Raw genomic sequence first — 16,396 nt, forward strand, 5'->3', positions numbered from 1 at the left:
CTTCATGGCACTGGACCAGAATATCTCCGAGACCGCCTCCTGCTGCACGAATCCCAGCGACCGATTAGATCCCACAGAGTGGGCCTTCTCCGGGTCCCGTCAACTAAACAATGTCGGTTGGCGGGCCCCAGGGGAAGAGCCTTCTCTGTGGTGGCACCGACTCTCTGGAACCAACTCCGCCCAGAGATAAGAACTGCCCCTACTCTCCCTGCCTTCCGTAAACTCCTTAAAACCCACCTCTGTCATCAGGCATGGGGGAATTGAAACACCTCCTCCGGGCATGTTTAATTTATGCATGGTATGTTTGTGTGTGCGTCTGTTAGTATATGGGGTTCTTTTAAATTTTGTATAAATTTTAAAGTTTTCTGATTATTTATGATTTGTTCTATCTTGTTGTGAGCCGCCCCGAGTCTTCGGAGAGGGGCGGCATACAAATCTAAATAATAAATCAGAGTGATACATCTATACATCTGTTCAGCTGTACATCTTGCCCAGATGCCAGGTGCATTGGATTGCTCTCATGGCTTGGATAGGGTGGAACAGAGTTTTACTGAATCCTTCCGAGAAGGAGTAACTTTGGGTTTATTGACCTAACATTCCCAGTGTTTGACTTTGAATGAAGTTGTGTTCTCCACTCAGGTGATTTTTATTTATTTATATTCCACACTTCTTAACTACCCTCAGACTGATCCACTGATACTTATCCAAATGTTATCTGTTAAGGCCCTGAAAATAGTCTTTCTAGAATGCTGCCCTCATTCTTTGGAATTGTTTCCCTTGAAGATCCAGTCTGCTCCTGTCTTCTTAAACTTTAGGATAGCAGTGAACTGTTTAGTCCAGTTCACTATGAAAGTACAGTGATACCTTGTCTTACAAACTTAATTGGTTCCGGGACAAGGTTCTTAAGATGAAAAGTTTGTAAGACGAAATAATGTTTCCCATAGGAATCAATGGAAAAGCGATTAATGCGTGCAAGCCCAAAATTCACCCCTTTTGCCAGCCAAAGCGCCCATTTTTGCGCTGCTGGGATTCCCCTGAGGGTCCCCTCGATGGGAAACCCCACCCGTGGACTTCCGTTGCCAGCAAAGCGCCCGTTTTTGTGCTGCTGGGATTCCCCTGCTGGGATTCCCCTGCAGCATCACAAAAGCATGGAAGTCTGGAGGTGGGGTTTCCCATGGAGGGGAGCCTCAGGGGAATCCCAGCAGCACAAAAACGGGTGCTTTGCTGGCAACGGAAGTCCAGAGGTGGGGCATCCCAGTGGCAACGGTGGGTTTGTAAGGTGAAAATAGTTTGTAAGAAGAGGCAAAAAAATCTTAAACCCCGGGTTTGTATCTCGAAAAGTTTGTATGACGAGGCGTTTGTAAGATGAGGTATCACTGTATGTTGTGAATGAAAGTTGGAGTCCAGCAGATGCACCTCTGCAGTTTTTCTTAATTTTTGTTTAGATTTGAGGGAAATACTCATTATTTTTGTGGGAGCTTATTCTTCATTTTGCTGTAGTAACACTCTGCACTAGGACTAGGGCGATCTGAATTCTAGTGTGTCTTAGGTACAAAGGCAGCTGAACGGCCTCGGGTCACACACTCAGCCCTCAATAAATCGCTTCCAAAAATATTGCTTAAAGAACCAGTAGTGAATATATTATTTGACCATTCATTATATTTTAATTAAATGTTATACAAATTTATAGCAAGTTATTTGGTAAGATTTGGACAACAGAAATCTAGATGACCACTAGATGGCAGAAGAGAATTAGGCTCTGAAAAAATGATAATTTCTCTGTTGCCATTTTGTGGTCATCTTGATTTTTGCAGCTGGGTTACAGTTGCCCTCTGAGAATTTAATTATTTGACTTTGTAATAATGCTAAGAATTCCTAAGATGCTTTTGTTTTCTTAACTGTGGTTTTTAAAAAGTTATAGTAGTTTGAGCTTCGTACAGGTCTAAGGTTGGCTGGGTAGGTTCAAAACATCATATTAAGTAGAAATAAATTAGATTGTAGAATGCACACAATCTTTTTATGCTTGGAAGCATGCCCTTGTTTCGGTGTATTTTATCTTTATGCAAGAAAAAATCCTTTATGGAAGGAAAAAGAATTGCTTCACAGTATTATTGATTGTATTTGGGAACATTTGAAAGACTTTAAAACATTCATGAAAAAAATATTCTGTCTGAAATCCATCTCATAAGTTTATGAAACCAGCTGATAATTAGTGTTGGGCAAACCGAACCCGCACAATTCGGGTCCGTACCGAATTTTGTGGTGTTTGGCATGCCGGACCCGAACCCGAATTTTTTTAAAAATTCGTGCTTCGGTTCGGCGTTTGTGCCGAACACCGCGAAAGCCACTGCCCGGCTGTCCTCTGCTGAAAAGAGGAGGAGGAGCCGGGCGCCGGTGGCGGCGGCGGAAGGCGAACACTGGGGAACTGTTGGCTGGTCGGGAGGCATGAAAGGAGCTGGGGAATCGCACGAAGAGATTCCGGGGGCGGAGCTTTATTTATTATTTATTTATTATTTAGATTTGTATGCCGCCCCTCTCCGCAGACTCCGCAGCTTTGACATCATGTATACCGGCAGGTGGCTAAGGACGCCAAGGTGATCACTTCCTGGATTCAATATTAAATATAATATTAAATATTTACTACTCAATTAAAATGTATTGGATCTTATTAGTAAGTTTTGGAAATAGCCTTTTCCAAACTGGAATATTAATATATTTTAAAAGCTAGATTGAAAAATATAATTGTTATGGGCCCTCCAGAGTTCATTATGATGATACTGAACATCCCTTGAAATTAAAAAATGGCTGTTGCACACACGGAACAAAACACTTGTTTTAAGATATCTGTCAAATAAAATCCTTTGCTTCCCAATGTCCATTTTTCCCATATAGAAGAAAGGGAGATGGACGCTTACCTGACAGAGATGGAGAAATCTCCTGGGGAGTTCTGACTAGCTCGGACTAGGAAAGCACCAACTCCTTTATCCCTGAGCATCGTTTCCGCCATGTGGCGAGATACTTTCTCTTGGAACCAGCTATCAAAAGCAACACATCATAAGTAACTATAATGGAAAATCAATCTGACACATTGATTTTAAGACAGATTTTAAAAATATACAAGTGTAAGAATGCCTCAAAATTCATTCTTAAGCAACACAAACATCATAATCATTATCATCATTATCATCCCTTTCTAATTTTTATTAAAATAGTAGAAGCTCCTGTCAAAATTCAATGCTTTTGTCATTCAGAATGCAGAAAAGGATGCAAATTATATAGCAATTTTTGCTATAATTTCTTGCAACAGATTATCCACTTCCTTTTTATCAGAGTTTATATGTCTCGAAATTTTTCCATTTATTTCCCCAAAATTAGTTAACATTCTTCTGAAATTCATGCACTTGTTTATTTTTTGCTATCTATGAACTTATAGCAAAATGCTACAGTTATTTTGAATGAATCAGAAATTAATTCAGAAATTATAAGTATTTTAAAAGGAATTCTGAATTTTATATGTTATATGTGCAATTTTTTTGGCTACTCTTAAAACATTCCAAGTGGATATTGAAGTATCTGCTTGGAATGGTTTATATTTTTGGACTTACTTTGCCAAATAGGATTGTGTAATTTGGTACAGCAGGATAATATTAATCTCTGCTAGCTTTCTGAATATTTGTGTATATGTATGTTTTTGTATGTGTGTGAAAGCTGCTGAAAAGTCACTAGGAAAATATTCAGAGTTCTGAATATTCCTGGACTGAACAGGAAAGGGAAGGTAGTTAAAAATGGGAAAATATTTTTTTCCAGAATTTGACAGTTTTTTTCCAATTCGTTAAATTATTTCTTAAATGGGTACACAGAAGTCAATATTATAAAACATGGACATAAATGTAGAAATTGTATACAGTACTTACCTGGGAACTTGAAAATCAATGTAATTCTTTGGGACATATCCCTCATAATTCTTCAACTCAGCTCTATACCAATTTTCCTGAGAGCTTAAGATCTGTAAACCAGAAGAAAAACTGTAATTACTTGAAGGTATATGTGTGCCTTCTCCTCGCCTACATCTTGAAGATTTTATGCCTCCTTGACTCCTTTGCTATGCTTCCTGCTACAACTCTTATCAGTTTTCCTTCAGAGATCTGAAATAAGCTGCAGCCATTTTTTTCTTGAAAATAACTGTGTTCTCTTACCTCAGTAGAAATGAACTAGCATAGCAGGTATGCCAAGCCAACTGTTAAGAGAAATTGATAGCTCGTGATTTTCATTTATTAGGTATGGGCATATGTAGGAAGAAGACCTATATGCAAACACTTTCCTTTAAACCCAATTGCACAGAATTTCAATTCCAGAGTGTGCTTCAGCACATCAAAAAGTCAAAAGAAAACAACTATGTAAGCATAACAACAAAAACAACAAAAACAACAACAACAACAACAGGAATTAGATGAAAAATTAGAAGTTGTGTTGTGAGTTTGTATTTCTTTCTTTGGTGCTTTGGTTAATTACTTTATAAAGAATATGTCTTATCATATATTCCCTTAGACTATCTACTGTTGACTTCACCCAATTCCTAAGAGATCGGTAAGGGGTATATGTAAGTGAACCAGTGTGCCTATCATCCCTGTCCTAATGTTTCTCTATTGTTAATACCAATATCATATATGTAAACATTGTTATATCTTTGTATAACACCAATATGCACTTGACTGACTGACTAACTAACCAACTAACCAACTAGCCAACTAGCTAGCTAGCTAGCTAACTAACTAACTAACTAACTAACTAACTAAATAAATAAATAAATAAACAAACAAATAAATAAATAAATAAAAGTATATGTCTGTCTGTCTATCTATCTCTCTGTCTATCTATCTATCTCTCTGTCTATCTATCTCTCTATCTCTCTCTCTCTCTCTCTCTCTCTCTCTCTCTATCTATCTATCTATCTTATCTATCTATCATCTATCCATCCATCCATCCATCCATCCATCCATCCATCCATCCATCCATCCATCTATCTATCTATCTATCTATCTATCTATCTATCTATTTGAGACCCACTTGGTGTAGTGCATGGGTAGGCAAAGTTGGCTCTTCTATGACTTGTGGACTTCAACTCCCAGAATTCCTGAGCCAATCATGCTAACTCAGGAATTCTGGGAGCTGACTCCTCACATCCTGGACATAAACTGTTTCAACTCCTATCCTCAAAACCTCGCTACAGAGTACTGCACACCAAGACAACTGGACACAAGAACATTTTTTCCCAAAACACCATCACTCTCCTAAACAAATAATTCCCTCAACACTGTCTTCATTACTATTACTAGTTCTTTCTCCTCATTTCTATCACCCATCTCCTCTCACTTATGACTGCATGACTGTAATTTGTTGCTTGTATCCTTAAGATTTTTATTAACATTGATTGTTTCCTCGTTGCTTATTTGACCCCTATGACAATCATTAAGTGTTGTACCTCATGATTCTTGACAAATGTATACAGTATTTCTTTTATGTACACTGAAAGCACATGCACCAAATAAAATTCCTTGTGTGTCCAAACACACTTGGCCAATAAAGAATTCTATTCAAGAATGATAAGGTATAATACTTAATGATAGTCATGGGGTATAAATAAGCAAATAAATCATACTAGGGAACAATCAATATAAATCGTAGGGATATAAACAACAAAGTTATGCAGTCATAAGTCATAAGTGGGAAGAGTTGGGTGATAGAAATGATGAGATTAATAGTAATAGCAATGCAGACTTTGTGAATAGTTTATCAGTGTTGTGGGAATTATTTGTTTAGCAGAGTGTTGGCATTTTGGAAAAAAATCTTCTTGTGTCTATTTGTTTTGCTGTACAGTGCTTTATAGCATTGTTTTGAGGGTAGGAGTTGAAACAATTCATGTCCATGATGCAAAGGGTCAATAAATATTTCCACAGCCCTCTTTTTGACTCGTGCAATGTACAGTTCCTCAATGAAAGGCAGGTTGCTAGTATTTTTTTCTGCAGTTCTAATTATCTTCTGAAGTCTGTGTCTGTCTTGTTGGGTTGTAGAACCAAACCAGACAATTATAGAGGTGCAGATGACAGACTCAATAATTCATATAATTTAATATTGTATCATATCATATATATAATTCATATAAGACTGAATAATTGCATGAGGGACAATTCTAAATTCATGAAGTGAGTCCACAAACCGTTTCATTGGTCATGGATTTCGACAGCACATATTCTTAAACAAACCAACATCTGTGCTGAATTGTAGTAACTTTGTGTAGCATTATTTCTTCATGCTCACTGAATGTTATGCCCTTTCCTAATTAGTTACCATTTTAAGTGTCATACACAGGTTAAGTGTGGGAAGTCTGTTAAGTTAGCAAAATAATGATGACTTCTACTTCAGAGAAATCTGAAGAGAATGCTACTCTTACTCATTTCTGCAACCATAAATTAATATTTCTGTAAGTATTAATAGTTTTATCTGAAGTCAGATTCCCAAAAAGTAGTGTTATCCCAGCAACATTGCATAACAAGCTGTTGATCTCAAAATTTCTTTACATCTAATTGATTACAATATTTCTTCTCCTTCCAGTAGACAAATTGTGAAATCTAAGCAATTCTAAAACTTCTTTGAGTATTTGTATAATTTGAATTACACTTCCAGAGAAATAAATAAACAAATGCTCTGAGGTAAAAAGGATAGTCTTCAGATAATATCTTTTTGAGAAGAGTTTCATATAAGTTTCTTCCTTTCAGTGGGTCTCATGCTTTGTTAATTTCTATATTTTGCCTTTTGAAAACAATTCTGCACTCTGTAAAATAGTATTTTTTTAATTTAGTATTTTTCAGGCAATGTTAGTTTTTTTTTAAAAAAACAACCATTCAAACTCCTGAAAATTTGCGGTGAATAAACTTTTGGATTTTAAACTTCAGTTTGTCAAAGAACCCCACCAACGTGTGAAAAAAACCCTGCCCTAAACTGTGTTTAAAAAAGATGTTTCACATTTATGATCATACTAGTTTCTTATGAATTCTTATAAAATGTTAGGGAACTGTTGAATCCTTTCTGGAATGAAAGACTGCACTCTTGAGGTAAGTAACGGTTCTTTATTAATGAGGAGTAACGGTTACAGAACTAAACAAAGACAAACATGGCCGTGCCTGGCAGCTATATATATCCTGGGCTGCCAGGCTGAGCCAACCAATCACCTTGTAGTATTTTCCCGCCCAAGGAATATGGGGCGGGTACAAGGCCTAACTGTCCTCTGGACACAACAGGAACCTCCTTTTCCATGTATCAATGTTTGCCCCAAATATAAAAGATTGCTTTGCATTTCTTTCAAAATTTGCAATTGAGTAATGTTTGCTGCTAATCCATTTATTTTATTCTTTAACTCTTCTTTTCAATACAAACTAAAAACTTCTACTACAGAAGGAAAAAGTTTATGAGAAAACTTATCCATCAATCTTTTGGCTAGAGATACTGTTTTTAGAATCAGTTCTAGTTTACGGCTTGCGTCACTGATTATTAACAGTAGAAATATATTATCTCTTCAGAGGAGACACTTCCATAGGTAGCTTTTACAATGCTCCCCAAATCAGTTTTGCATCTATGTGAACTAGGGCATTTTTTGTTTGGCAGCTGAGCCCATTTATTTCAGGTCCACTTGCAATGTACAGTATTCAGAAACTCCTTTCCCACTGGAAATGCTGAAGCTGTTTAGTATTTTCGGCATACGGCTTCTCTGCTGGCAGAAACCTCCTGCTTGACTTTTCATTTCAAACCAACTTCTTCCTCTCCCCCACAGAATTCAGTATCAAGCTGTTGATTTTTTTTTTAAAGGTAGCCAAGGGATATTCACTTAATGGAATTGCAGCTTCCCTTGTTTCCTGTGCTCACTGTTTTGGAGAAATTACCACACAATTAATACTTAATTATTAACACGGGTGAGGGACAGCTGAATGCCATTCTTTGTGCTATCTTAGTAGTCATCTGGAGTGCACAATAAGAGTGTTTCAGCACTCTGAGTTCACTGGCAGTGAGGATAATTATTAGTTAGTTTCAAACTGCTTTTGAGGATTTGGGGAATAAAAAAAAGGTGATGCTCTGGAAACGTCTTTGAAGAAGCGTTGATTGATACACATACCTTCAGAACATCTCGTGCTTGGAAACTTAGCTCATCCTCTCCCGATGCATCAAAGTCAAATTTTGCAATGGCTTCCATGGTATCTCCTGTTACAGTGAAGTAGAAGATACATGATGTTATTTTATTTATTTATTTATTTATTGGATTTGTATGCCGCCCCTCTCCGGAGACTCGAAGCGACTAACAGCATCAATAAAACAGTGTACAATAGTAATCTAATACTAAAAACGATTAAAAAACCCCATTAATATAAAAGTCAGACATACATACATACATATCATGCATAGAATTGTAAAGGCCTAGGGGGAAAGAGGATCTCAGTTCCCCCATGCCTGACGGCAGAGGTGGGTTTTAAGAAGCTTACGAAAGGCAAGGAGGGTGGGGGCAATTCTAATCTCTGAGGAGAGTTGGTTCAAGAGGGCCGGGGCTGCCATAGAGAAGGCTCTTCCCCTGGGTCCCGCCAAGCAACATTGTTTAGTTGACGGGACCCGGAGAAGATCCACTCTGTGGGACCTAACTGGTCGCTGGGATTTGTGCAGCAGAAGGCGGTCCCAGAGATAATCTGGTCCGGTGCCATGAAGGGCTTTATAGGTCATAACCAACACTTTGAATTGTGATCGGCAACTGATCGGCAACCAATGCATATTTATAATTTCTCAGTAGTCTGATCAATGGTGATTTTTGTTATGAATCTACTGATCAGGAATCTTTGGTTGAACTTGTAAGGCAATTATGTTTCCCAACCTCTCCCACTTTGCAGACCAGTGGGAGAGGAGAGAGAAAATGGTTCCATGTGAGTGATGGGCAAATGCGCGCACAGCTCCATCCATTTGCATGAGTGGAGGGCACATGCGCCTGTTGCTTGCGCAAATGGAGCATGTGAACAGGTGTTTGCCTACTGCAATGTGCCTGCTTAACCACCACTTCTGTGGCCGGTTCCAAAAAGCTCAGGACCTGAAAGTGGGCTCCATGCCAGAGGTTGGGGACCCTGGATTTATTATATCAACCATAGATACATTCCAGTCATCTGGTTTCACTGAAGTGGTGGCTTTGCTGCAATCAGCATCAGTTAGCGTAGCACATTCGTAAGTGTAATTAACAGCAGATTCAATAGTATACTGCTCAAAAAATAAAGAGAACATTCAAATAACACATTTTAGATCTGAATGAATGAAATATCCTCATTGAATACTTTGTTCTGTACAAAGTTGACTGTACTGACAGCATGTGAAATTGATTGCCAATCAGTGTTGTAAGTGGACATTTTGATTTCACAGAAGTTTGATTTACTTGGACTTATATTGTGTTGTTTAAGTGCTCCCTTTATTTTTTTGAGCAGTGCATAATAATCATAGAAACAAAACACTAAGAGTACTTTCCCAGATTCCCTGAAAAGTATTATTACCAATCTAATCGGTGTCTTGGCTGCAGATCAACCCAAGGTAAAGGCTAAACTGTTCCATTCTGTCATCCATCCTAATATTATTTCCTTCCATGCACAATGCACAATGTACAACTATCATCCATCAGTGTGCTGGATGACGAGCTGGGGTGGCACAGCAGGTAGAGTGCTGTACTGCGGGCCACTGAAGCTGACTGTAGATCTGTAGGTCAAAGGTTCAAATCTCATCACCAGCTCAAGGTTGACTCATCCTTTCATCCTTCCGAAGTGGGTAAAATGAGGACCCGGATTGTGGGGGCAATATGCTGGCTCTGTTAAGAAGCGCTATTGCTAATATGTTGTAAGCCGCCCTGAGTCTAAGGAGAAGGGTGGCATAAAAATCGAATAAATAAATAAATAGATAAATAAATAGATAAATAAATAGATAGATAAATAAATAAATAAATAGATAAATAGATAGATAGATAAATAAATAAATAAATAAATAAATAAATAAATAAATAAATAGTGACTTATGTTCCTGGAACTGTCATGGGCACTGCACCGCAGTACAGGTAGTCATTGACTTACAACATTTCATTTAGTGATTGTTCAAAGTTACAAAAACATTGAAAGAAGTGACACGATCATTTTTTACACTTATGACCCTAGCAGTGTCCCTATGGTCACACAATGAAAATTCAGACACTTGGCAACCGGCTGATATTTATGATGGTCCTGGGATTATGTGACCACCTTTTGCGATCTTCCGACAAGCAAAGTCGACGAGGGAGTCTGATTCTCTTCACAAAAACGTTACTAACTGAACCACTGCAATGATACGTTTAACAAATGTGGCAAGGAAGGTCATAAAATTCACTTAACAAACGTCTCTTTTAACAACGGGGTCTAATAGTGGACATAATTCGAGGATTATCTGTAATGCTGAACCTTTAAATCCATTTCAATACAGCATTCAGCACAATTCCCACGGTGAAGAATACTATTAGATAGTTAGAAAAAAGGCAGCTCTGACCAAATTATGAAAAGAAGAAATAACATTTCTACCAAAATTGTTTTTAAGAAAGATAATTAGGTATAAAAGCTATCAATTTGTATGCATATGAAAGCTGGAACTTATATTGACATTGGCTTCATCAATTTTATTTATGATGGACCCTGACATTTTGCACTACATTGTCACAATAAAATGAGTTATATGCACAGGTATCTACTGAGAAAGAGGCAGAAATATTAATATATCTGTGCCTTATTACCAATTGCCCCTTTAACCTGTAATAACGGATCAAACATACAGACAATCAACATATATCATACCGTGGTACTGGCTGAGCGAATCTTGTTCTATTACTGAAATAGATATAAGCCACTCTTACCATTTCCTGCTAGCATGACTGTGATAAGATCTGAAAGGATGATCAGAGCCAACTTCAAGTACAGTTATCTGCTGCACCCTCCCTACTGAGGCTCCCAAATACAACACAGGAAGTGGCTCAGTTTAAAGAATGAAAAGCAAAACTATAGTCTGAGCAGATAAGACATATGTACATAAACCAGTTCACGAAAATCAATAGGGGAAGCCTTTATTTATTAATGCATTTTATTCATTATCAAAATATTGTTATCCTTTTTACTAATTGATTGCTCTATCATTAGGCTACTTTTACAGCTTGCTCTTATTCTTAAAAAAAAAAAATTAATAATAATCATGCTATCCAAATAATAAACTATATTGTTTCCTGCAGTAATCATGCAGGAATACTTAGTTTACAGTACAGGTTTTCAGTAGGCTCCAACTGGGAAATATACGACTTCAGTTTTGGGAGGAATGTAGCAACTTAGATGCTTAAAACATTGATAAAACGTTGGTTGATTACATCAATTTGTCCGATTTATATCCAATGATGTATCTGATTAATATATGGGTGTCAATCCCATGAGGTAGACCAGATCAGGAAACTGGTTTCATAGGGTGATTAGGGCTATATCTTAAAAATGTGATCGGCTAAGATAACAGAAGTTTGAAAGACTGATTGTGCTAATATGATCATCTTTTATGACCTTCTATTAAGCAAAGTCAATGGGAAGCCAGTTTTACTTAACAACTATATGATTAACTTAACTTAAGAGCAGGGGTGGTGCAGTGGTTAGAGTGCAGCACTGCAGGCTACTTCAGCTAACTGCTAGCTGTAATTCAGCAGTTCAAATCTCCCCACCTCCTCAAGGTTGACTCCGCCTTCCATCCTTCCGAGGTGCGTAAAATGAGCGCCCAGATTGTTGGGGGCAATATGCTGATTCTGTAAACCGCTTAGAGAGGGCTGTAAAAGCACTGTGAAGCGGTATATGTCTAAATGCTATTGCAATTGCTATTGCAAACAATTGCAGTGATTCACTTAACGGCTGTGGCAATAATGGCCATGAAATGGGACAAAATTCACTTAATTGTCTTGCTTAACAACGGAAAGTTTGGGTTCAACTGTGATCATAATCAAGGACTACCTGTAGTGGGTCTTAGCTTAAGTCTATTTTCTAACTTCTATCCAGAAAGTCTGAATGTAACTCTGGTGACTTCTGATGCAAATTATGCAACTTTATTTATATATTTGTTAGATTTTTTAAAAGTCTGCCCTTATTACTTTATGAGTAACTAAAGTTGGAAAACAGACGTAGATATCCTTCCTCCATTTTCCTCATAACATTCCTGTGAGGTGGGTCAATTTGAAAATGAGTCTGCAGAGAGGGGCGGCATACAAATCTATTTATTTTTATTTTTATTTTTATTATTATTATTAGTATATTATTATTATTATTATTATTATTATTATTATTATTATTATTATTATTATCACTTTAATAGGAAAGTGAACACAAGAACAAGGGGACACAATCTGAAGTTAGTTGGGGGAAAGATCAAAAGCAACATGAGAAAATATTATTTTACTGAAAGAGTAGTAGATCCTTGGAACAAACTTCCAGCAGACGTGGTAGATAAATCCACAGTAACTGAATTTAAACATGCCTGGGATAAACATATATCCATCCTAAGATAAAATACAGAAAATAGTATAAGGGCAGACTAGATGGACCATGAGGTCTTTTTCTGCTGTCAGACTTCTATGTTTCTATTATTATTATTATTGCTGGGCCAAAATTAATGAACTGGTTTTCATGCTTAGTGTAGAACTAGGATTCACAGTCTCCTGGTTTCTTGGACAGAACCTCAAACCTCTACACTAAGCTGGATCTTACTCTTCTTTATTCTTATGCTCATCTTACTTTTCATCTTTGAAATATTTGTAAGCATTCTGTAGAAAATCATTGCAGTCCATATACAATTATTTTTTTGAAGTAGAGATAAGGAAAAATAGTCAACCTTCAGTCAGGCGGTAGTGAAAGCAAGTAGGATGCTTGGCTGCATAGCTAGAGGTATAACAAGCAGGAAGAGGGAGATTATGATCCCGCTATATCGAGTGCTGGTGAGACCACATTTGGAATACTGTGTTTAGTTCTGGAGACCTCACCTACAAAAAGATATTGACAAAATTGAACGGGTCCAAAGACGGGCTACAAGAATGGTGGAAGGTCTTAAGCATAAAACATATCAGGAAAGACTTAATGAACTCAATCTGTATAGTCTGGAGGACAGAAGGAAAAGGGGGGGGGGGACATGATCGAAACATTTAAATATGTTAAAGGGTTAAATAAGGTCCAGGAGGGAAGTGTTTTTAATAGGAAAATGAGCACGAGAACAAGGGGACACAATCTGAAGTTAGTTGGGGGAAAGATCAAAAGCAACGTGAGAAAATATTATTTTACCGAAAGATTAGTTGATCCTTGGAACAAACTTCCAGCAGACGTGGTTGGTAAATCCACAGTAACTGAATTTAAACATGCCTGGGATAAACATAGATCCATCCTAAGATAAAATACAGAAAATAGTATAAGGGCAGACTAGATGGACCATGAGGTCTTTTTCTGCCGTCAGTCTTCTATGTTTCTATGTTTCTAGTGTTTTATTTTATATTTTCAAATGGATGATTAGCCACATTTTTCATTGGTTAATCTAATGCAATTTCTACATTATTTTAATCATAACCTGCAGGTATGTTTAAAATAGAATAAAGATTATATCATAGAATTGCAGATTAAAAACACACATATCAAAGAGCAGGTTAGTTGCAATCCTGGTGACAAAATATTCTGGGCAGCTGGTCTTCCACAATAGTAATCAGTATCTTTTAGCCAACCATTTCTTTTTCAGAAGCTAAATTTCAGATCCAGTTAATTGCTTTCCACATTGTGACTAAAATGCACAAGTGTTGATCTAATGAAGCCGTTCAGTTCTAAGACAATAATTGGTGTCAGTAATGTATTGGAAGAAGGAAAACAAATTGATGCTTAATATAGATAACACAAAAGCACTTTTAGTAGGAAAAGGAGCTTAATCAATGCATAATTAATTTTGCATCATTCCAAGTGCCTACATATTCTCTTAACTCCACGTTTACTGGCCAAGAAACAAAGGTAATCCTGCTATACAAATTCCTCAATATCTAACTGTGTATTGTGGTAAAGCTACTGCCAGCCTATTTAGTTATCAAATCTAAAAAGAAAAGGAAACCTGACACTAATAAATGTTTCCTTTTTCTTTATTTTATATTTTAAAATTTCTATTTTAAAAAATTGGTGGATTAAGTCTCTGTGGCGGCCCCGGCCCTCTGGAACCAACTCCCCCCAGAGATTAGAATTGCCTCCACCCTCCTTGCCTTTCATAAGCTGCTTAAAACCCACCTCTGCTGCCAGGCATGGGGGAACTGAGATACTCTTTCTCCTAGGCCTCTACAATTTTATGCATGGTATATCTGTATGTATGTTTGGTTTTTATAATACAGTAATGGGTTTTTAACTGTTTTTAGTATTGGATTATTATTATATGCTGTTTTATTACTGTTGTTAGCCGGCCCGAGTCTGCAGAGAGGGGCGGTATATAAATCCAATCAATCCATCAATCAATCAATCAATCAATCAATCAATAGGAAACTTGTGTTCTGAACTACGCAAAAGTGCAGATGGGCTCCATTCTGCTACAATTTAAAATAACCGTGAACCTTAGCAAAGAATTACGAGGCCCCACACTTCACAGCACTTGCCATATTTTCTTTCTTTTATTGTTTTTTTTGCCCATTAAAAAAAAAATTGTAATTTCTTTCATTGTTGTGAGCGACCCAGACTTATTAAGTTTAATTACCTAGTGTAGTTTAGCTATATTCTCCATGGGATGTTATAAAATCCCATTTGATATGGAAGTGCCATATGAAATCCTGTTCCTGTCAATAGTGGTGTCCCTCAAGGCAGATTTCCAAGACTACCACTCTTCATACTCTACATAAATGATCTTTTTGATCATATTATAAGCAAATGTGTTCTCTTTGCTACTGATGTTATTATTATTATTATTATTATTATTATTATTATTATTATTATTTATTAGTTTTGTATGCCGCCCCTCTGTGCAGACTCGGGGTGGCTCACAGCAGTAATAAAACAATATACAGAAACAAATCTAATATGAAAAGTCTCAAATAACAAATCTAATATTAAAAGTCTAAAAACCCATTATTTAAAAAGCATACGCACAAACATACCATACATCAAACTACATAGGCAAGGGGAGATATCTCAGTTCCCCCGTGCCTGACGGCAGAAGTGGGTTTTAAAGAGTTTACGAAAGGCAAGGAGGGTGGGGGCAATCCTAATCTCTGGGGGGAGCTGGTTCCAGAGGGTCGGGGCCGCCACAGAGAAGGCTCTTCCCCTGGGTCCCGGCAGCCAACATTGTTTAGTCGACGGGACCCAGAGAAGGCCAACTCTGTGGGACCTAACAGGGCGCTGGGATTCATGCGATAGAAGACGGTCTCGAAGATTTAAACTATTTAATACCACTGACCCTTCAAAAAGACCTTGATCATGTAGCAGAATGGTCAAACCAACTGGCAACTCAAATCTCAACCAACAAATGCTCTGTTTTACACATTGGCAAAAAGAATCAGAAAACAAAATACAAATTTGGAGGAAACGAACTTGTAGATGATCCTCACTCTGTCAAAGACCTTGGAATACTCATATCCAATGACCTAAGTGCTAGAGCCCACTGTAACAACACTGCCAAAAAGACACTAAGAGTTGTTAATCTAATTTTATGAAGCTTCTTCTCTGGCAATATTACACTGCTAACCAGAGTTTACAAAACACTTGCTAGACTAATTCTGGAATACATCACCTGTCTTGAACTCGAATTGCATATCAGACATTAATACAACTGAAAGAGTCCAGAAATATTTCATGAGAAGAGTCCTTCACTCCTTCACTCGCAACAAAATACCTTATTCCACCAGACTTGAAATACTGGGATTAGACAATTTAGAACTATGTCGCCTCCAATCTAATCTAAATGTAGTTCATAAAATCATATACCAAAATGTCCTTCCTGTTAATGACTCCTTTACCTTCAACTGCAACAATACACGAGCATGTAATAGATTCAAACTAAGTGTAAACCACTCCAAACTCGACTGCAGAAAATACGACTTCAGCAATAGACTGATCAATGCCTGGAATGCAGCACCGGATTCTGTAGTTTCTTCCCCAAACCCCAAAAACTGTAACATTAGACTGCGTACAGTCGACCTCTCCCCATTTCTGAGAGGTCTGTAAGGGGCGTGCATAAGCGCACCACTGTGTCTGCCATCCCTGTCCTACTATCCTATTGTCTTCTTTTATCCTTTTTACTTATGTTATGTTTACACAATCTATTACTATCCTATACTTAT

General features: G+C 37.4%; 1 protein-coding gene across 1 annotated transcript in view; it reads right to left on the reverse strand.

Moving 5' to 3' along the window:
* GRAP2 (GRB2 related adaptor protein 2) overlaps window positions 1-16,396 on the reverse strand; it is a 78,991-nt gene that overhangs the window by 21,229 nt on the left and 41,366 nt on the right. Inside the window, exons 2-4 of the mRNA XM_070754807.1 lie at window positions 8,168-8,253; window positions 3,915-4,006; window positions 2,916-3,035 (exon numbers count right to left, since the gene is read on the reverse strand). Coding sequence (XP_070610908.1) covers window positions 2,916-3,035; window positions 3,915-4,006; window positions 8,168-8,245 — 290 coding nt within the window. The 5' untranslated portion in view covers window positions 8,246-8,253. The remainder of the gene's footprint in view (window positions 1-2,915; window positions 3,036-3,914; window positions 4,007-8,167; window positions 8,254-16,396) is intronic.

This window comes from Erythrolamprus reginae, chromosome 6 (assembly GCF_031021105.1).
Source record: "Erythrolamprus reginae isolate rEryReg1 chromosome 6, rEryReg1.hap1, whole genome shotgun sequence".
NCBI classification, from domain to species: domain Eukaryota; kingdom Metazoa; phylum Chordata; class Lepidosauria; order Squamata; family Dipsadidae; genus Erythrolamprus; species Erythrolamprus reginae.